General features: G+C 54.0%; 3 protein-coding genes, 1 long non-coding RNA gene and 1 other non-coding gene across 8 annotated transcripts; 2 read left to right on the top strand and 3 right to left on the bottom strand.

Moving 5' to 3' along the window:
• Nucleotides 1-493: 493 nt before the first annotated feature.
• NPFFR1 (neuropeptide FF receptor 1) lies at nt 494-4,815 on the bottom strand. The gene is made up of 4 exons (XM_030275695.4): nt 4,609-4,815; nt 2,443-2,736; nt 1,731-1,830; nt 494-1,397 (listed from the first exon to the last, which is right to left on the bottom strand). The coding sequence occupies exons 1-4, from the start codon at nt 4,640-4,642 to the stop codon at nt 602-604; spliced, it is 1,224 nt and encodes a 407-aa protein (XP_030131555.4). The 5' UTR covers nt 4,643-4,815; the 3' UTR covers nt 494-601.
• Nucleotides 2,736-12,105, top strand: LOC140684412 (uncharacterized). 3 transcript variants are annotated; one of them, XR_012056644.1, is made up of 4 exons: nt 2,736-3,595; nt 5,346-5,473; nt 6,215-6,283; nt 11,887-12,105. It is a non-coding gene; the product is annotated as an uncharacterized lncRNA (long non-coding RNA). The 3 variants fall into 3 exon arrangements; XR_012056645.1 differs by lacking the exon at nt 6,215-6,283; XR_012056646.1 differs by lacking the exon at nt 6,215-6,283 and having other exon boundaries at nt 5,346-5,504.
• LRRC20 (leucine rich repeat containing 20) lies at nt 5,708-15,213 on the bottom strand. 2 transcript variants are annotated; one of them, XM_072930836.1, is made up of 5 exons: nt 14,762-15,213; nt 12,434-12,594; nt 11,465-11,614; nt 9,833-10,015; nt 5,708-6,264 (listed from the first exon to the last, which is right to left on the bottom strand). In XM_072930836.1, exons 1-5 carry the CDS (start codon nt 14,893-14,895, stop codon nt 6,113-6,115), a joined length of 780 nt encoding a protein of 259 aa, XP_072786937.1. In that variant the 5' UTR covers nt 14,896-15,213; the 3' UTR covers nt 5,708-6,112. The 2 variants fall into 2 exon arrangements, with proteins under 2 accessions (XP_072786937.1, XP_072786936.1); XM_072930835.1 differs by having other exon boundaries at nt 9,848-10,015; nt 14,762-15,209.
• Nucleotides 14,234-14,305, bottom strand: TRNAE-UUC (transfer RNA glutamic acid (anticodon UUC)). Its single transcript has one exon. It is a non-coding gene; the product is annotated as a tRNA-Glu (tRNA).
• On the top strand, nt 14,370-17,754 carry EIF4EBP2 (eukaryotic translation initiation factor 4E binding protein 2). The gene is made up of 3 exons (XM_030275697.4): nt 14,370-14,572; nt 15,238-15,414; nt 15,497-17,754. The coding sequence occupies exons 1-3, from the start codon at nt 14,434-14,436 to the stop codon at nt 15,526-15,528; spliced, it is 348 nt and encodes a 115-aa protein (XP_030131557.1). The 5' UTR covers nt 14,370-14,433; the 3' UTR covers nt 15,529-17,754.
• The last annotated feature ends 1,900 nt before the right edge of the window (nt 17,755-19,654 follow it).

Here is a 19,654-nt window from a genome sequence, read left to right as displayed (position 1 = left end):
CAGCCACTGCAGTATGGTGGGATGGTCCAGAATGGCCACAAATGCAAGGGGTGGCATTGTCCTGCATGGCATGCTTTGGTCTAGCAGGGTCACTATAGCATGGGATGGCGTGGTCCAGCCCAGCTTGGTCCAGCATGGCCACAGCACTGTGGGATGCCTCATTACACCATGGCCACAGCATCGCCCATCCATGGAATGGCCATGGAATGGTCCATGGGGTAGCACAGTCCAGCACAATATGGCTTGTTCCTGCCTGGCACGGCCTTGGCAGCGTGGTTTGACACGGTGCCACATGGCATGGCTTGGTCCAGCACAGCATGGTGCTGCATGCCTCTCCGTAGCATGGCCAAGCATGGACAGGATCCCTGCATCCCCTGGCCCTGTGCCTGGACTGGGGTGGGTAAGGGGGGTTCTGGCAGGGCCCAGGGGGCTCAGCCAGGGGTCCTCAGATGGTGCTGTGGGAGAAGTGGAGGAGCCTAGCCAGGAACAAGGCAACAGTAGGACACACCTTTATTTCCATGTCTCGTGGCCATAACGTGGCAAGTCCCCACTCCCCACCCCGCAAGCCCTTGGTCCAGAGGGGTTTGGTGGCCACAGCTCCTCAGCCATCCCATGCAGGGGCACCAGCGTGGCGCGGGGCCAGTGGCCCTGACTCGGACACGGCTGGTGAGTCGCTGGTTCGCACTTGGGTGAAGATGCGGTTGCGAGTGCCAAAGAGGGTCCCGTGACCGTGGCTGCGGGGGGTGTAGGGCCTGCGCTGGCCGTGGAGCGAGCAGAGCGGGGCCCTGAAGACCTCCTGGAAGCCCCGGCGGAAGTTCTCGTTGAAGTAGCCGTAGATGATGGGGTTGGCGCTGCTGTTGAAGAAGGCCAACCAGTGGGCGAACGGGTAGACGTAGACGGTGAGCAGGCGCAGCTGGGCCTCGCTCAGCTGCCCGTAGTCCGTCAGCAGCATCAGCGTCCAGAGGGGCAGCCAGGAGATGGTGAAGAAGAGGGCAACAATGATGAGCATGTTGATGACCTTGGCCTTCCTCCGGGAGATCCTCCTCCCCTCCGTCTCCTCTCCGCCGTGGGTGGGCGCCACTGACTTGAAGAGCTTGAAGGCGATGCGGGCGTACATGATGACGATGAGGGCGAGGGGAGCCACGTAGATGTGGGAGAAGAGGATGGTGGTGTAGATCCTCCTCATCCCTGTCTCAGGCCAGGCCTCCCAACAGGAGTAGAGAGGGTAGGAGTTGTTGTAGGTGTCCACCATGAAGTGGTGCTCCTCCCTGGTGACAGTCAGGGTGACGGCAGCAGGGCACATGATGAGCAGGGCCAGCACCCAGATGATGGCGATGGTCAGCAGGGCTTTCCTCAGGGTCAGCTTCTGCCGGAAGGGGTGGACGATGCAGCGAAACCTGTGGGAGAACAGCTGATGGTAGCTTTGGGCACCTGGTGGGGACATCCCTGGGGAAGGAGGGCAGTCAGGACCCAGGGGTGGGAATGGAGGGCAAGGTGGGTTGCTCTTTACACGTGTCCTTTGGTGGCAGAGATAAGTTGGTGCTTTCAGCCCAGTGTGGGGAAGGACATCTTGCTGGAATGCCCCATGCACAGCTCTGTGGTCCTCCTGGAGAGCTGTGACAGGCTCCTGACATTCCCAAGAGCCTCCCCGCAATGGGAACCACACAGGGCACCTGGACCTGCTGGAAATTGCTTGGACCCCATGTCCCCACGTCCCCGTGCCAACATACCTCTCCACAGCAATGGCGACCAGCGTGAAAACAGAGGCGGAGACGGACATGCCCTGCACCAGGCCGCTCATTTTGCACGTGATGTTGTCAAAGGGCCAACCTGTGAGGGGACACTGTGGAGGCTGTAGGTGCCTCTGGCTCACCCAGCTCCCTTTAGGTGTCCCCATCCACTGTGTTGTTGCTGGGGGATGCTAAGTCCTGCTCCTAAGAGGGGTCTTGTGTGGAGATAGCCTTTAGCAGCATGGATCCTTAAAGAAGAACCCCAAAACTGGTAAAAAGGATGCACATTACACTTAGAAACTCAAGGAACATGGTGGCTGTCATTTTTCCTGCCGACTTTGGGACTCTCAATCAGAAGGACTTTCATCTTGTTTCTTGACCCCAATACCAAGACCATAAATAAATCACACCCCATAATCAATAGATACAAACCCTGCCCTATGGCCTGGCTGCTGCTGCAGCTGAACCCTCCCAGTGCCTTATCTTTGGAAAGGTCAACAGGCAGAGCTGAGCCAGCACAGTAGAAGGTGAATGTAGAAAGGAGTTTTTTTTCAGTGTTGCTTGGTAAAGAATGGCTGAACTTCAAACAAATATGCAAATGCAACATTAGGGCCAGACTTATTTTACCACAAATGGCCAGAACCTCAAAAAAAAAAAAAACAACAACAAAAACAAAAAAAAAGGTCTTTCCCCCTTCCTCTGCCTTGCTCACCTGTGATGAGGTTGTCCACCAGGGTGGTGGGCATGCAGAAGATGCCCACCAGCAGGTCACTGATGGCCAGGTTGAGGAGGAACATGTTGGTGACCGTGCGCATCTGGCGGTTCTTCACCACCACGAAGCACACCAGGACATTGCCGATCACGCACATGAGGAAGATGAAGGTGTAGGCCAGGATAAACATGAGAGCCACGGGGGAGGAATGCTGGTAGTACGCCAGGAAAGTGGAGTTCTCCCTCAGGAGGTGGCTGGCGCTGGAGTTGGGCCACCGGGTGCCATTGGAAGGGCCTGGGGAAGGGAAAGCAGGAAAATGAAGCCAGGAGAGAATAAAGCAATTATTCTCTTCATTTCTTATGCCTCTAGAGGTGGGTTTTCATATTTATTCCAGTGCCCAGACTGGCTGGGACATGTCCTGCTGGACTCATCTCCATGCCCCAACAAGTCTCCCCCTCCTTGGGTTACACAGCTCAAGGTTTTGCAGCACCTCGGCTGAATTATTTTAAATCATTATTGTTTTATACCATCGATGTCATTATTATTTGATACAATTATTGTTTGATATCGTTATTACTTTATATCATTATTATTTGCATCATTCTTTTGATGAGGAATTAGGGCGGCCCAGAAGACATCCTAATCTCGTGGGCCTTTTTTTTAGGGATGATGCAAGGAAGACAAATCCACATCCTGAGACTCCAGTGCTCCGGCCTTATGGGAGTTGTATCCGTGCGGTCCCAGTCACGGCCGGCCTGGGACCATCCCTGCCCCCGGGTTTTCAATTCGATATTCCGCAAAATCTTATTCTCCCCGGCAAAGCCGCAAGAACCAGAGGAAAGCGGCTGAGGCAGAGGACACCCTCCCCTCCTCTCACATTTAAGCGATAATTGTCTTTCTGATCCTTATCCGGGAGGTCCTGGTGGAGGCGCGGGGGTGGTATTTTGTCACCAGGACTGAACGGGGAGCGGGGCTCTGCAGGTCCCACCCTCGGGCTTCCCCAGGCGCACACCGGCAGCGATGCGGGAGGATGCCGGGCGTGGGCAGGAGCTGCTGCAGCGGTGACGGGACTGACTCCGGGAGAATCCAGGCTGCAGTGGTGAGCCGAGGAAAGGCACATTTTAGCTTTAAGGCTCAGCCTAAGCGCCTGCAGGTCAGCCCTGCGCTGACAGCCCCCCAAAACCGCTGTGTGCTGGGCAGCTGGAGCATCCCCCATCCCTGCGCCGATGCCGGTGCTCAGCTCGCCAGCCGAGGTGCTTTTCCCAGCCACCGGGACCACCGGCTTCCTCAAGGTTCCAGCAGGCAGGAGGTCCTATCCAGCCCCTAATACCCCAGTCCTGAGTGCAGGATTTGGGCAACACATTCCCAGTGGGGATTCAGAAAGGCGCCGGGGTGGTTTGCAGCTGACACAGGAGAAGGAGCCTCTTGGAGAGGCAAGGGAGTAGCGGGATCGAGGGGGCAAGACTCTCCAGATAATCAGCATCAGATTGAATCAGTATCAGCGTGAACCAGCTCTGTAAGCAGGAGCAATAACGACCACTGTAATGAGATTGCCCAAAACCTGTGATATTAAGCCTAAAACTTTGCTGGACTTTATTTTTTTGGGGCTGCAGTGCAGCACGAGCAGTAGGTTGGTGTCCTATAGAATTGGAGTTGGTTTTAAAGCGAGGTGGAAGACGGGGAAAGGAAAACAAGGGGCTGCTGAGCACCCGGGTGGTGCTGAACGGATGAGTGAGTGGATGGATGGATGAATGGGTGGAGGAATGGATGGATGGATGGATGGATGGATGGATGGATGGATGGATGGATGGATGGATGATGGGTGGATGGATGGATGATGGGTGGATGAATGGATGGATGGATGGATGAATGGATGGATGGATGGATGGATGATGGGTGGATGGATGGATGATGGGTGGATGGATGGATGGATGGATGGATGGATGGATGGATGGATGCAGGCATCCTGAGCTCAGCACTGACTGCCACCACCTGATGTGGTGAAAAGGGGATGGAGGGACCGCAAGGAGACGATGGACTACCTGCCTCCCTGCCCGGCTGTGGGAAACCACCGCGGGGAAAGGCTGGTCTGATGGAACAGGGGGCTGACATGAGGGGTGGATAGCTTTTCTGGGAGGATAAAATCAATCAGATCTTAGCACTCACCTCCGCCGGCCCGACCCGGCTCCGAGGGCTGCATCGCTCCCGTGCAGAAGGCGATGTGCTGCCCGGGGAGGGAGCGCAGCTCGCCCCCGTTCCTCGCTCCGTTCCTCCCGCCCGCCCCGGAGCCCCGGAGCCCCGGAGCCGCCGCCGCGGTGCCGCCGCGCCGGTTGCGGCTGCTCGCCGGCTGCAGCGGAGAAGGGGAGGGGGTGCGGGGGGAAAGAGCCTCCTATCGCCATGGATACCCGGGACCCGACGCTTACCCACGCGGGCAAGGAGAGGGAGGGAGCGGGTTCGCTCCCTAGGGATGCTCCGGCTCTGTGCCCCCTCGCTGCCACCGAGGTCCCCACAGTGATGCTGGCAGCTGATCGCTGCTGTCCCCAGCAGCGCTCCTGTCCACCCCGGGAGGAAAATATGCCAGGAGCCTCAAAACGAGTGGGGAGATCCCCCACCCATCAGTCCGCACAGAGGGAAAAGCAACACGATGTTTAGAGATGCTGGTCCTGGTTTCAGGCAGCTCCTCTGGCATGCCCAACATCTCTTACCATAATTTTTTATCAAAGTTTGGCAAGTCTAGAAGTCAAATATTTACAGGATTTACCGTTCCTGGCTGTCCCCAGCCCGCACACAGCATTGGGAAGTATTTGTCCCTTAAATAAAAAAAGGAACAAACAAGGGAGATGTTTAAACAAGGCATTCTGAGATAACACCTGGAGTTTCTCCCAGGAGTTTTTCTTCTGCAGGCAGCCAGCTGCTCAGGGACATGGCTGTGCTTGGCAGTGGCCAAGCCAAGCCAAGAAGCCACTCTCTCCAGGACATTTCTTCCTGGGAAGGGAATCAGCACAACTTGAGGACCCACAGCACCCAAGAGGTGGGCACACACTTCTGGGGACAGCCACGGGGTGAGCAGCGTGTGGGGACCTACTGGCATTGGGTCACTTTGGCTTCCACAGGAAGGGAAGAAAAATTTCTTAGAAAACAAGGATTTTTCCAGGGATGAATCTGGGAGAATCCAGTTGGAGGCTGCAGTGAGCAGCTGAGCGAAGGGACTTCTCTAAGGAGAAGACTGGTAATTCAAATTTAATCAGATACAAAGCCCCCAGTGTAACAGGAAAGCATTTAATCAGGCACTTGGCACACCACCACTTTGTCAGCAGTTCCAGGGAGAACCCTTACAGCTGCAGGGATATGCTCCCCGTCAGTGCCTGGGTGGCAGGATGAACATCTGGATTCCCCCCAGCTCTACCCAAACCTCCCAGCACATGTGTTGCAGCTCCTCTGCACCCCCAAAATGCGTAAGCAGGAGATTGCCTGGCTCGGGATTTTCTCCCTTCACGGGGGAGCCCCACTGCTTGCTTTTAATTTAGGAAAATCGAGGCACTCGCTCGGGTTTGGGACCCTCTGGCTGCAGCTTCGGGGCAGAAACGGGGGCGTAGCAGGGACTGACCTAAGCCAAACCACTCTGGTGGGCAGTCACCCCTCGGGACAGCTTGGGCACCCTGGGATCCTGTCAGGCTCTGGGGATGGGCTCCTCTGGAGACAGCAGCAGGTCGAAGGGAACCAGGGGCCGGACCAGCAGCCGCACCTCAGGGCTGACGGGGTTCGCCCGCAGGTTCAGGCTCCGCAGCGATGCCATGGAGGCCAATTTATCCGTCGGCACCTCTGGAAAGAGAGCACGGAGGTGAGAACCTGTCCTGGAGGGGTGGAGGCGATGAAAGATCCTTTTGATGGACAGCCTGTCTGCAGGCTTTGAGCAAAACAGAAACACAGTGAAATATTCATTTATCCAACTGCTCAGGCAAATGGGTATTGGTTGGACTCAATAGTCTTAGAGGTCTTTTCCAACATAAATGATCCTGTGATTCTAAGGAATGTGTCAGCAAGGTGCAAACATGAAGATATCCAGTGTGGGCACTGCCCCCCAGTTCTCCCAGCACTAATAAAACCCCTGCTGGGACATTAAATTGGGATTCAAAGACTTATTCCCTAATTTTATCCTCAGTGTTGCAATGCCCAGGAGTCCTCTCCAAGCTAACAGGAAGGCACATGGTCTTTGCCCTTGTTGGACAGGCTGCAAAATGGCTCTCAGCTATCAAGAGGCACCCTTCTATTTTGCAATTTCCACGAGTTTGGGTGTTGTCCTTCAGAAAACATGACATTTACAAACTCCGCATTAAAAAAAAAGGTGCAGCTCAGCTGGATTGTCCCAATGTGAATCCACTGAGAGCAGAGGAATGAGACCAATATGAAAACCTCAACCTAATTAAGCTCATTAAAAGGTGACAGATTTTGCTACAATTAACAATATTTTGAGCTAGCAAAGCCCACTTGGCTGATTTACCTAGACCAATTTCTTTATAATTTGGCCACCAAAATGACAAGAGCCTTTTCTATCCCAGCTCCTGCTTCCTCTGCCAGCACCTGGAGCAGAATTGCGATGTTGTAATTATATCTGGTAGATGATTATGTAATTTTTAAACCATGAAACATATTTTATGCTGGAAAAATACTCAAACACTTCAATGCCTTTGTTTTTTCCCTCTTTGTCCTCCAGAAAATGGTGTTATTTTCCATACACAAATTCCCTAGGAGCACATAGCTCATCAGGCAGAGCTTCACATGAATTTTTTTAATAACTCTTCTTCATCGTGGATTTGTTCACTGCCATTCCCCTGTATCATTTTGCTATTTTTTTCCCCTGAAGCATCAAAGTAATATATTTTTTCATACATCTTCCTTTTTAATCATCATCTAAAACAGTGGAGAATAAGTTTAATCATCCTCTTATGCAGCACAATAAAGTTAAAAGTGCTTTCACCCATTTTGCTTCAATTAGGGAGTTTAGTAAAGTATTTTGGGGACCAGGTTGGGAACAGCTCAGCTCTGCTCCCTAATTCAGGGTGAGGAGCAGTGACTCACCCCTGGCATGAAGGGACAAGCAGGGCACATGGTGCAGCCTGTAGCTGTGGGGTTGTGCCCTGTGAGACACAAATCCCTCGAAAAACAACCCAAAACATTCCTTGCTGCCTTCCCAATGGATGAGGCACTTGCATTTGAGCCTGGATTATTCATGCTGGCTTCACCAATTAAGCAAAAAACAGGAAGGGAAAAGGCTTCTTTACATCATTAAAGCAGAATGTGACAATAAGTGAGTGGAATGGTCTGGGTTGGAAGGGGCCTTAAAGCTCATCCAGCCCACCCCCTGGATGGAGGCAGGGACAGCTTCCACTGTCCCAGGTTGCTGTCAGCCCCATCCAGCCTGGCCTTGGACACTGCCAGGAATGCACAGTGTCTCTGTGTCAGTGTCTCATCACCCTGACAGGGAAGAATTTATTCCCAATATCCCATCTAGCTCTACTCTGAGTTTGAAACCATCCCCCTTTGTCCCATCTCGACATTCTCAGGAGGACAAAATTAACCACAGCTGCCCCCAGCAGTGACCTCCCCAGCCTTGGCAGCAGTCTCAACATCATCCCTATTAAACCATTAGTCAAGACATAAGAGAAAGAGAAGCTGAAGCTCCTGGCACCAAAATATCCCCATGGATTTGGGAGCTTTAAATGTTGATTTGATATAAATCTAATTACCAGAGAAAGAGTTAAAAGCACTGACAGTAATATATACATAATTACAGTTTATTTAGATGAAAAGGCTGGCTTGTGGCACTAAATGTCTCCTTCACAGAGCCCACAGGCTCCAGGCAGGCATTAATTAATCTCCTTTCACTCCTGTTTCCCTTTGGAAAACATCACCTACCAACTCCAGCTCAATATGTCTTAGCAAGTCACTCAGCTGTTTCAGCAGGAGCTTTTAAATCAGATTTGCAGCCCTAGTAGGAGCTCTCCAGCATCTCTGGGATGGCACAGGAGGACAGGCAGGATCAGCACTGGCACAGCACCACAAACCAGGGCATCTGCAACCCTACAAACACCAGCTCACGTGCAGGGGAACCTATTTGGGAAGGGCTGGTGGTAGCAGTGTGACTGCCCAGGTAAGGCTGAAACCCCCTGGCTTTCTGGTCTCTACCTCTTCCCTTTCCAGAAAATGTGTAAAATATGCTCACATCACCTGTTTCTGCAGCCAGACAGAGTGGTGTGCACTACTCAGACATATCCCTACAACATTTTGCCTTGAAATTGTCAAATTTTACTCTGTTTTTATTTTCCCCACATCTGGAGGACACCTCTGAGCTGAGGTGGGAGGTGACCCAGCTTGGGCTCCAAGCCACCCCCTCCCCTGGGATCAATCCAGCTTGGGTACAACCCTGGATGCAGCCTTTCCTCCCTGCATATTAGCAGGGAAAAGGCATCAAAAAGCTGCATTCCCTTCTGGCAGCATCCTGCTTCCACACAACAAGTGGGGAAAATGCTGTTCGGAGACCAGCTCGGATGGAAATCAGCCAGTTGAACTCAAAAAGTGGAGGAGGGAACTAAAAGTGAGACAGCTCTCTCCAGGAGGCAGGAGAGAAAAAGAGGGTGAGGAAAAGCCATGTTTTTCTCTGGCTCCTGTGGAAGCAGTTTTTAATTCCAGTGTTTCTACAGGCACAGCTGGGGAGCAGCTGATGTGAGGCTGTTAATAAACCTCGTGTTGCAGGGAGCAGCTTTCCCAGCAGCAGCTGAAGCAATCCCAGATAAAACAGCAAAACTGAGTGGACTCCCATATTCGCCTCCCTGGGGGTCCGTGGGGGTTGTGGGATGCTCCAGCCTGGGCTCTTTGAAAGCTGCCTGCTAAATAAATTCACTTTTATCTGTGTACAACAGCTGCCCCCTTTGCCCAGCTTTCACAGACTCCAAAGCCTTCAGCTTTTTGCACATGAAAAATTTTCCTGCCACTGCAGGGCTGAGGGATGAGCAGCTCTTACCATTCCTTTAATTGAGTTTTTAGGGGATTTTATAATGTTAAACAGCTGCTGTTTGTTCTGGGAAAGTTCAGGTGGGCTCACGTCCTTGCTTAGGCTGGCAGCAAACATCCCAGCCAAGCATTCCCGGGGCCGGATTCTGCAATCAGCTCTGTTTTTTTAATGAAATCTGATGATTTTGGCTCACCCCAGCTGGAGGTGCCTTTAAGAGCTCCATGCCAGCGTGGTGAATAGTGCAGCTTGAACGGGGTTTGGTTCCCACTGTGCCTGCAGCAGCTTTTCCCTGGGGGGCAAATTTCCTTTCCCGGGAAAGGGAAATAGCTAAGCAGGCTCTGATGATTTAACAACACCCCTCGGGTGATGCTAAACCACCTTTTTCCAAATCACCTGCGATCTGGTTCTGTTCCAGGTCGATGGTCTCCAGGGCGGGGGCGCTGGCCAGGGGCTCCGGGAAGCGCCGGAACCTGTTGCGGGAGAGGTCGATGGATCGGAGGTGCAGCAGGGAACCCATTTCCTCGGGCAGCCGGTGCAGGGAATTGCCTGCCAGGTTGAGCTCTGCCAAGACAGAAGGGAGGTGGTGGGATGCAGGGAAAAAGATGGGGAAATAATTAATGTACAGCTCGCTTACAGCCTCTGGCCCCCGTGGACTGCCAGGTCCATCAGTGGGATTCCAGCCCCAAAATTGGGTTTTTTTCTTTTGCTGTTTTCCGTGGTTGTGAGTGTAGATTTGCCTGCTGGGAATACCACATTTAGGAGCAACGCTTTTGTTTGTTTCCTCAGGCTTTCCTAATGAAATTGGGCGGCCTTTTGCAAGCAGGGTCCGTAAAAAATAAGGAATATTTCCTCATAAAGTCAGTGCAATTACTTCCCAACGGACATTGTCATGGCTTAAGCTCTCTATATTCATGTGCCTGGACTCCTTCTGAGGAATAAACAGAACAATGGAAGAAAGGTCTTTAGATGAGAAAAATATATATTTTTTGCAGTTTACCTGTCTGTGATGCTTTCCCACCCCAGAAATGATCTCCTGTGGGGCCAGGAGTAGCACTCCTTGGAACAGAACCCAAATCCTGCTGCCCCAGTGCCCTTCTCCAGTGACACAGAGCTTTCTGCACTATAAATACCCATACAAGCTGCTCTGCCCCTGCTAATACCTGGCATTTATAGGTCCTGCCTTATTCAGCCTGTCCCCAGCCCTGGGGCATCTGTTCCTGCTCAGACCCAGCACAGGTCACCGCACGAGTGATTGGTTCACTGGTGGAGCAAAGCCCTTGCTGGGAAACAAAGTAAATTTTTCCTTTCAGGGCTTGTTGTGCTGTCTAGAAAATGAAAACTGATTTCCTTTGCTGGATATATTTCCTTTCCCCAGTCTAGGGGTGTTCTCACAGACGATGCTCCAGCTCCAGAACAAGGGAAGCCTTCCCAGGCACTCACCACAGTGGCATTTGTGTGGTATGTTGTAGGAACAAAATTGATTTTAGAAGCTGCCAGAGCATCCCCAGCGCCGTCCTCGGTGCTCAATACCGTGGTGCTGGATGCTCTGGATGTTTGCATGGCCATTTTTTAATGGATTAGCCTCGGGCTGCCTTCTCTGGGCTCCGCAGGGAGGTGTCCCCGCGGTGCTGATGATCGCTCCCATCTCCTGCAGTGATTAACTCTCATTGATGTCTCAGGACGAGGACTAATTAGTCGGCAGAGCCTGGATTGCCATGCCCTGTTATCCCCCAGCTGCCTTTCCTGTCCTCCTCTATCCTCAGCCCCATCCTCGGAGGGATCTGGGGGGTGATCAGTGACTCCACAGCATCCTGGTACCAGTTTGGAAGGGTGGGTGAGAGCAGAACCTTCAAGGTGCAGAAGGTATAAGGAAAAATTGATATTTTGGGGTCTGAACTAATGCTGGCAATGAGGTGTGAGCTCAGGGGAGACTCTTGGTGCTTTGCTCCCTCTGCAGCAGCCTGGGGGCTCCTGGAGCGTCCCAGAGGGTTGGAAGTAGCAGTCCCTTACCTCTCAGCTGGCTGAAGGTGGTGATGAATCGGCTGGTGATGGACTTGAGCTCATTGTTGGCCAGGGAGATGCGCTGGATCCCCTCGGTGACGCTCCTCATGGCTTTGTAGATTCCAACAGGGAAGGTCATCAGTTTGCAGCTGGCCAGATCTGTGCATAGAGGGGTCCAACAAGGGTCCAACAACTTCAGTCCTCCTGCTCCCCTGTGTCCCTAATTCCCCGGGGGTAGCTGAGCAGCCCGGGGATGTTTATTCCACCGCTGAAGAGGATGGATTTCCCTGGGCATGCTCCTGGCTGGATTCCTCATGGTCTCGGGTGATTGTCCCATGGCAAGCAGTGGGGACAGGAAAAAAGATTTGGTTGTGCTTCTCACCTCGTGGTCTTCTTGTTTTGTCCTGAGTTGTTTCTGTTTCGCCTCTCAGGAAACTCCACAGATAGAAACCCTGTATCTCAGCCCCAGGATGGGCTCTGCTTCCTGCCCCCTTCCCAAAGCCACCACAGGGGCTGATGTTCCATCCTCCCACGTTTCTCTCAGGAGGATGTGGAGAGCCTGAGCAGTGAAGCTCCAGCTCCCGGCACACGCTGGTTTATATCCCAGGGCCGGGAATCCAGTGGGAATAAAAATGAGTGGCTTTCATCTCTCCCCTTTGATGATCTTCACTCTGCTCTTGGGTATTAGATGGAAATGGGGAAATTGCAGGAAAAAACAAATCTGACAAGGCCACATGGGGAAAAATCTGCCCCTGCCACTGCTTGCAAGGAGGGGACACACCCCATGGGATTTTGTGAACCTGCTCTAACTTTGTGGGGCTGAGGACCCTTTGGGGGAGCCCTTCTCTTCTCCAGAGTGCAGGGAGGGAACGCCGACAGCTTTTTTTAGACTGTGGCAGTGAAAACTAGAGCCCTGCTCCCGGATACCTGATCCTCAACGGGGCCCAAGTGGGAGCTGGGACAGAGCTCTGGGCTTACCCAGGGAATCCGTTTTGTTCTCCACCGTATCGTTCACCTTCCTGGCCACCCGTGCGACCGCCTCGCCCATCCTCTTGTGCATGCGGGCGGCTGGTTCCGCCGGGAATGCGCTCCGGGCTGGGGGATCCAGGGCTGGAGGGAGCAACCAGCCACTCTGGCCTCTGGGAGAGGGATACTAAAAATAACTGACGGGATCAGTGTTCCCGGGAGGGAGGGAGGCTGTGCTGGGGCTGGCATGGCCCTCAGGGTGAGATTCCCAGCTTTCCAGGATGGTGCTTTTGGGGTATATAGATGCATCCTATTCCTTGGCTTGGCATATGGGGATTCATCTCCTTTCTTGGTTTGGGAAATGAGGATGCATCCCTTTTCCTGGTCTGAGTTATTTGGATGCATCCTCCTTCCTGGTATTGGATATGCCATTTTCCTGGTTTGGGACATGGGCATAGGTGCCTCTTCCTTGTGTGGGATATGGGGATGCATGCCCTTTCCTGGTTTGACATAAGGGGATGCAACCCATTTCCTTATTTGGGATATAGGGATTCATGCCCTTTTCCTGGTTTGGGATATGGAGATGAATGCTATTCCCTAGTTTGGAATACAGGGTTGCAACCTCTTTCCTGGTTTGGGATATGGGGATACAACCCCTTTCCTGGTTTGGGATATGGGGCTACAACCCTTTTCCTGATAGAGGATATGGGGATACAACCCCTTTCCTAGTTTGGGATGTGGAGCTACAATCCCTTTCTTGGTTTGGGATGTGGGGCTACAACCCCTTTTGTGGTTTGGGATATGGGGATACAACCCCTTTCCTGATATAGGATATGGGGATACAACCCCTTTCCTAGTTTGGGATGTGGGGCTACAATCCCTTTCTTGGTTTGGGATGTAGGGATACAACCCCTTTCGTGGTTTGGGATATGGGGATACAACCCCTTTCCTGATATAGGATATGGGAATACAACCCCTTTCCTAGTTTGGGATGTGGGGCTACAAGCCCTTTCTTGGTTTGGGATGTGGGGCTACAAGCCCTTTCTTGGTTTGGGATGTGGGGCTACAACCCCTTTCTTGGTTTGGGATGTGGGGCTACAACCCCTTTCCTGATATAGGATATGAGGATACAACCCCTTTCCTAGTTTGGGATGTGGGGCTACAATCCCTTTCTTGGTTTGGGATGTAGGGATACAACCCCTTTGGTGGTTTGGGATATGGGGATACAACCCCTTTCCTGGTATAGGATATGTGGATACAACCCCTTTCCTAGTTTGGGATATGGGAATACAAGCCCTTTCTTGGTTTGGGATGTGGAGCTACAACCCCTTTTGTGGTTTGGGATATGGGGATACAAGCCCTTTCGTGGTTTGGGATGTGGGGCTACAACCCCTTTCTTGGTTTGGGATATGGGGCTACAACCCCTTTTGTGGTTTGGGATATGGGGCTACAACCCCTTTTGTGGTTTGGGATGTGGGGCTACAATCCCTTTCTTGGTTTGGGATGTAGGGATACAACCCCTTTGGTGGTTTGGGATATGGGGATACAACCCCTTTCCTGATATAGGATATGGGAATACAAGCTCTTTCCTAGTTTGGGATGTGGGGCTACAACCCCTTTTGTGGTTTGGGATATGGGGATACAAGCCCTTTTGTGGTTTGGGATACGCGGATGCATTCCTTTACCCGGTGACTTCATTCAGCTCGCTCTAGCCAAAACATTCTGACCGAAGGCATCCTGCACAGGACGGAACGGCGGGACACCATCATCCTTCCTTCCCGCCCTCCCAAAAAACAAATAAAAAAACCCATCTTCCCACGCCGGGAGTCGAACCCGGGCCGCCTGGGTGAAAACCAGGAATCCTCACCGCTAGACCACGTGGGAAGCGCGGACACAGCCACGCGGCGCCGCGCCTGCCCCCTGGCGGCGGCGGCCCCGGCGGGGCGGGCCCGGGCGGGGCCGCTCCGCCCGCGCCGCTCGGCGGGGACAAAGCGCGGCGCCGAGCGGGGGCCATGTCGTCCGCAGGCGGCCGCCAGCCCAGCCAGAGCCGGGCCATCCCCACCCGCACCGTCACGCTCAGCGACGCCGCGCAACTCCCCGCAGACTACTGCACCACCCCCGGCGGGACGCTCTTCTCCACCACGCCGGGAGGTAAAAGCGCCGCGCCCGCCGGGGCCTCCGGGGCAGCGCGCCCGGGCCAGCCCCGCCGCCCCGAGCGCCGCGTGTCGCGGGCGGACCGTGCTTATATCCCGTCTGTATGGCGCTGATACGCAGCGCCTGCCGCCCGCTCGCCTCGACGCACACGCGTGGAGATAGGTTTGTTGTTTTTCCGGGACGTACCGGGAGCGCGGAGGGTCCCGGCGGGGCGGCAGCTGGATCCCGGGACGGGTTGGCAGGAAGCTCCTGCGGAACGCGGGCACCGGGGGCTCGGTGCCTCGGCCCTGCCCCGCTCCGGCACCGCGGGGTGGTGACATGCCCCGTCCCTGTGCAGCGGACAGGGACACGTGGTGTTCCGGGGCGCCGCTTCCATCGGCATCCCCGGGACGCGTTCCCACCCCTGCCCGGAGTTTGCCCGGTCGCTGCGCCGGGACAGCGTTGAGCGCCCCGGTTACCGCCGGGGTGTTTGGCCAGCGCGGAATTATCGCCTGTTGTGCCCAGATAAGAGCGGGCAGAGCGGCGGCGCGCACCCCCCCAGCCCTCCCCGCCGATCTGTGGCGGAGAACCTTGGACGGGGTGCCCGTTCCGCCGGGAAACTCCTTCGGCAAACAAGCGCTGCCGAACCGGATTCCCCCACTCTGCTCCCGTCCTCCCCCCAGGCACCCGGATCATCTACGACCGCAAGTTCCTGCTGGACCGCCGCAACTCCCCCATGGCCAAGACCCCGCCTTGTCACCTCCCCAATATTCCCGGCGTCACCAGCCCCGGCGAGGCCGGCGAGGAGCCCAAAGCGGACTCTAACAGCTTGAACCACCAGGAGGGCAAGCCATCCATGGGTAAGGGACCCCCGGGGCGGGACAGGAGGGATTTGGGGTAGAGGATGACGCCCCTAACACTGCTCTCCTCGCCTCTTGCCAGGGGACGATGCTCAGTTCGAGATGGATATCTGAGCGGGAACCACGGAGAGGCAGCGACTCCCCAGACCTGTGCACACCCCATTCGGCTTAGCAGGATCCGTCCCGGCGAGGTGGAGGTGGCAGTGGTCCCCACCAGCATCCCCTCCCTGCCCTCCTCCTCCCCCTCTTTTTTTGGGGGAGTGCAGCTCTGTCTTCTCCCCCTTTGTGGGTGACTGGTCCCAGCATGTGCCAGACGGAGCATCCCTTCTGGATCCGGCCCTACTCCTCTTCTTCCACCTGCCAGCAGCCTGATCTCCACCAGGCTTCTTTTTAAAACATCCCTTTGCCTCTTCTGCTGCCTCGTGCCCTCACAAAATTCCCCTCTTGTTACCCAAACCTCCCACTGCCAGCAGCTTGGTGTTGTGGAGCTGTGTCACCCCCTTTGCCCCCTTCCCCTGGAAAATTTGGGCAGCCTGTCAGGAGGAGGGGGAAACATCACTCCTAAAATCATGTACGTGCTTGCACCCTGGGGAGGGTGTTCTTTGAGTTTCCCTGGGACGTGTTGGCATTCAGTGAAGGACAGCATTGGGAGCCCATCCCCTTCATTGCTCCAGGGGTCTGATGTAGTCCCTGCTGGAATCAGCCAGCGTGGCCACGTCTCTCCTACATGGATTTCTTCCATCTTGGCCCTCCAGCCAGGGGCTACATCCCCTACCCACCAGCCAGGACTCACAGCAATGTAGCCATACATTATAAAACACCCTTGCTTTTATTTTTGGTACTAAAAAGGGGCACTTTACCCCCAACAACTTTTTCTGGGCTGGGGCCGAGTGTCTCTGGGAAAACCTCTGCTTGGGGTTTTTTTTACCCCCCAGCCCTTTAAAATGTGAATCCTACAGAGGGGAGATCCCTCTGGCACCGTTGGATATCTCAGGAATCACTGGGTGTCCCTGGGGGCTGGGGGGGCTCACCAGACACCGCAGGGATGGGGTGGTCTCCTTGCAGGGTGCTGCCATCGATGCCATCCTCTGCTCAGTTTTCAGGATGGCATTTCTCCCAGCTGGATCATGCTGTTGTGGACAAAGCATTTCCACGTTAACCTCCCCTTTTCCAGCCTGGTATGGCGTGGCCATCTTGAACCTCCCCTAGAGATGGGGTTTCTTTATCCCCCTCTCTCCGTGTGACTCTCGCCTGGACGAGCAGCGCTGGGCAAGGCTGTGCCCCCCAATCTCACCAGCCCCCCAGTTCTGAATTTTTACTGCCTTTTGGGAGCTATCACCAGCTCCACAGCCTTCTCAAGTGCCATTTTATCAGCCCCCACCTGAGTGCCTGCTCCATCCATTTTCCCTCCCTCTCCGGGGTCGCCCCCCACCTCGGTACCCAGCCTGGGGGACCCACGCTGGGGAGGGGGGCACCCCACAGGCTTTGTGCACTTTCCATCCTGTAATTTATTTCTCTAGGTGTGTTTGGCACGGGGCGACGCTGGTGGCGAGCTCCCATCTTCCAGCTGCTTTTCCCACAAGGAGAGGGGGCTGCCCCTGGTTTTGGGGGTGGGGGAGGAAGAAGCAAAAGCACAACCCCAGGGAATGAATGGGTTGTCTTTCCCATCCTTTCCCTGGCGTGGGAGGTGAGGTGAACGCGGCAGCCTGGCCGCCGTGGGCGCACGAGTGAGTGAGTGCAAGTAGCAATATGTATATGTGTGTGGGTGGGTGGTGATAGGACACACACAAATATATATATTATATATAAATAAATATATTTTCCTTGAAGCTAAGATCCTAGGAGGTCGGTTAGGCCCTTGGATCGAGGGAGGGGCAGGGGCAGGGGGTGAGGACATCCTTGGCAGAGCGGGGACGGCCACCACGGATGCAGGGACCTGGTGCCCTCAGCACCGCTGCTCGTTTTGGGAAACCTGCCCTGCTAGCCAAAAACAATTGGACCATATCCAAGGACAACGTGACTTAATGGACAGGAGCTGGAGGGAAACCTTTTTAGTTGTTTATTTTTTTTCTCTAAATGCCCCCTTTCCCAACCTCTCCCTGTGTCTCCATTCCCCATCCCAGCAACTTCTCTCCCCAAAGGTTCTCTTCTGTAAGCGGGCTTGGGGCTGAGCAGGGAGGGAGTGCCTGGCCTCGCCAGGGTGTTCCTCTGCTAGTCAGGGGATCCGTTTGGGATTTCTGTTGTTTTGTACCGTCTCTTCAAGCAGGTGTTTGGGAGGAGAAAGCTCTCGCCAGTGGTTGCTGTTACAGTGAGATCAATAAACATTTTGGTTCTACTAAAGGTGATTTGGACTGTGATTCCAGGGGGTGGGGAGGATTTTCCCTTCACTTTGGAGCAAACTCCCCTCATGGGCTCTCTCCTAGTCATGCCCTGAGAGCAGGGAAGGGTCAAACCCAGAACCAGCAGCTGAGGGTTAAATTGCAAAATGTCCCATACAGCGAAGCCTGATTTTCCCATAGGTCTCCCATGTGCAAAATTGCCCCAAACTGATCATTTGTCCTGACCTCATCCCTGGAAGTCTTCAAGGACTGGTTGGATGGGACTTGGAGCAACCTGGTCTGGTGGAAGGTGTCCATCAAACTCGGCCTTGGAGCCTTCAGGGATAGGACACCATTAATACATGTTAATAAATTACGTTGTAATATATTTTAAAAATTTTTAAACCAGGTCAGTCTCTTTAATACCATCCACTGTAACTGGTGACGGGTCTGAGCAGCAAATGCCTTTTCCTCCACTAGGGTGCTGAGGGAGGGGCAGCAACAGGATGTCTGTCCCCTCCCTCTGGCTACAGAGAGTGCCCCCAAATTTTTGTGGGTGCCTCAGCAAACCACCGGCATCACTTGGGGATGCATCCCTCGGGACACCTCAGCTCTGTGTGCGAAATACCACAGTGGCACATCACATTCCCAAAGCATTCAGCTCCCAGGGGTGAAGCTGGGGGGTGTTTCCCAGGGTTTGGGGGGCTCTTGGAGCACCCTGGTTTGGCTGCACTCGGAGTGGTCCTGCCATGACCTCTCGTGGATTCTGCTCATATTGCAGCAGTTTAATTCTGCAGTGTCAGGGAAATTTGGAGTGTGCGTACGGAGAGGAACACAGCAAGAAAAATTGCTGACGAGGCATTTAGGAGCTGCTTTTCTCTGAATCTGGTTTAGGCTGTCCAATGCCTGTGAGAACTGGTTCCCTCCCAAAATTTGGGGTGTTTTTTATGTGTTAATCCCAGCTACCAAAGCCCCTGGAGTGAGGGGAATGTGTGTGAATCCCTGGGTTTTGGTGTACTCCTCCCTAAGGAGCTTCTAGATACTGATTTGGGATCTTAAAATGGAGAATTAAAATAAATTTTTAAAGTTATAAAATTTCAATCTAGGACTGTAAGTGCAGCAGAGCAGCTGAGGGCAGGGTATTTTGGCTGAGCTGGATGCTGGGAGCCTGGCTAGGATCTCAAATCCCGACGAACAAACTTTCCAGCCCTCCTTTCCAGCTGTTACCATTTTCGGACTAGCTCTGGGCTGCGTTTACATTCCTGGCCCTCCTTCCCAGTGCCAGTGAATGTGTTAACGCCATTTTTCTCCTTTTCCTTCGCCCTGCTGGTGTCCTACAAACACTTACTTGGAGCAGCACAGCAGCTGTGGATGGTGCTGGGTGTGGGCAAGGCTGTAAGGCTGGGGTGGTTCAGGGGGAGGTGGGGTTGGGGTCCTACCTGAGGGGTTCTGAGAGCCACTGTTTTAACCCAAATGGAGTGTGGGAAGGCAGGTAGGAGCTGAAAGGATTGGGGTTTTATGGATTAGCTGAAATAGCATCTTTGTGTGGCAGCGAGGGGAGCCTGAAGTCGCCTGATGGATTCACTCTGGGCCATGGTGGACTTTGGGCAGGAGATAAGCAGAGCTGGGTGCTGGACCTGCTGGTACTGGTGAAGCCATGGCAAGAACCCACCACGGTGCACCCTGTAGGGTGCTGGGAAGTGACCAGATGGGCAGAATCCTTATTTCCCGGGAGGCTGAGTTGCCTGAGCAAGGAAGGATGACCCTGTGACTTGGAAGTGCCCTGATGTTTCATATGGAGCCAGGCTGGGAGAGCAGGGGGTGCTCATGTGGAGAAGAGCAGGCTCCAGTGAGACCTTAGAGCCCCTTTCAGTGTCCAAAGGGGCTCCAAGAGAGCTGGAGAGGGATTTTGGACAAGGGCA

This window comes from Taeniopygia guttata, chromosome 6 (genome assembly GCF_048771995.1).
Source record: "Taeniopygia guttata chromosome 6, bTaeGut7.mat, whole genome shotgun sequence".
NCBI classification, from domain to species: domain Eukaryota; kingdom Metazoa; phylum Chordata; class Aves; order Passeriformes; family Estrildidae; genus Taeniopygia; species Taeniopygia guttata.
The sequence above is the reverse complement of the archived record's forward strand: the minus strand, read 5'-3'. Positions and strand labels throughout refer to the sequence as shown.

Coding starts and splice junctions, on each gene's coding strand:
- NPFFR1 (XM_030275695.4), bottom strand. CDS start 4,642: ATGCAGCCCTCGGAGCCGGGTCGGGCCGGCGGAG. Junction 2,737..4,608: donor GCCGGGTCGGGCCGGCGGAG/GTGAGTGCTAAG, acceptor TCCCTTCCCCAG/GCCCTTCCAATGGCACCCGG. Junction 1,398..1,730: donor GTCGCCATTGCTGTGGAGAG/GTATGTTGGCAC, acceptor GTTCTCCCACAG/GTTTCGCTGCATCGTCCACC.
- EIF4EBP2 (XM_030275697.4), top strand. CDS start 14,434: ATGTCGTCCGCAGGCGGCCGCCAGCCCAGCCAGAGCCGGGCCATCCCC. Junction 14,573..15,237: donor CTTCTCCACCACGCCGGGAG/GTAAAAGCGCCG, acceptor TCCTCCCCCCAG/GCACCCGGATCATCTACGAC. Junction 15,415..15,496: donor GGAGGGCAAGCCATCCATGG/GTAAGGGACCCC, acceptor GCCTCTTGCCAG/GGGACGATGCTCAGTTCGAG.
- LRRC20 (XM_072930836.1), bottom strand. CDS start 14,895: ATGTCACCACCCCGCGGTGCCGGAGCGGGGCAGGGCCGAGGCACCGAG. Junction 12,595..14,761: donor CGGGACCCTCCGCGCTCCCG/GTACGTCCCGGA, acceptor TCCCTCTCCCAG/AGGCCAGAGTGGCTGGTTGC. Junction 6,265..9,832: donor CGCAGGTGATTTGGAAAAAG/GTGGTTTAGCAT, acceptor CTCTCTTTCCAG/AGGTGCCGACGGATAAATTG.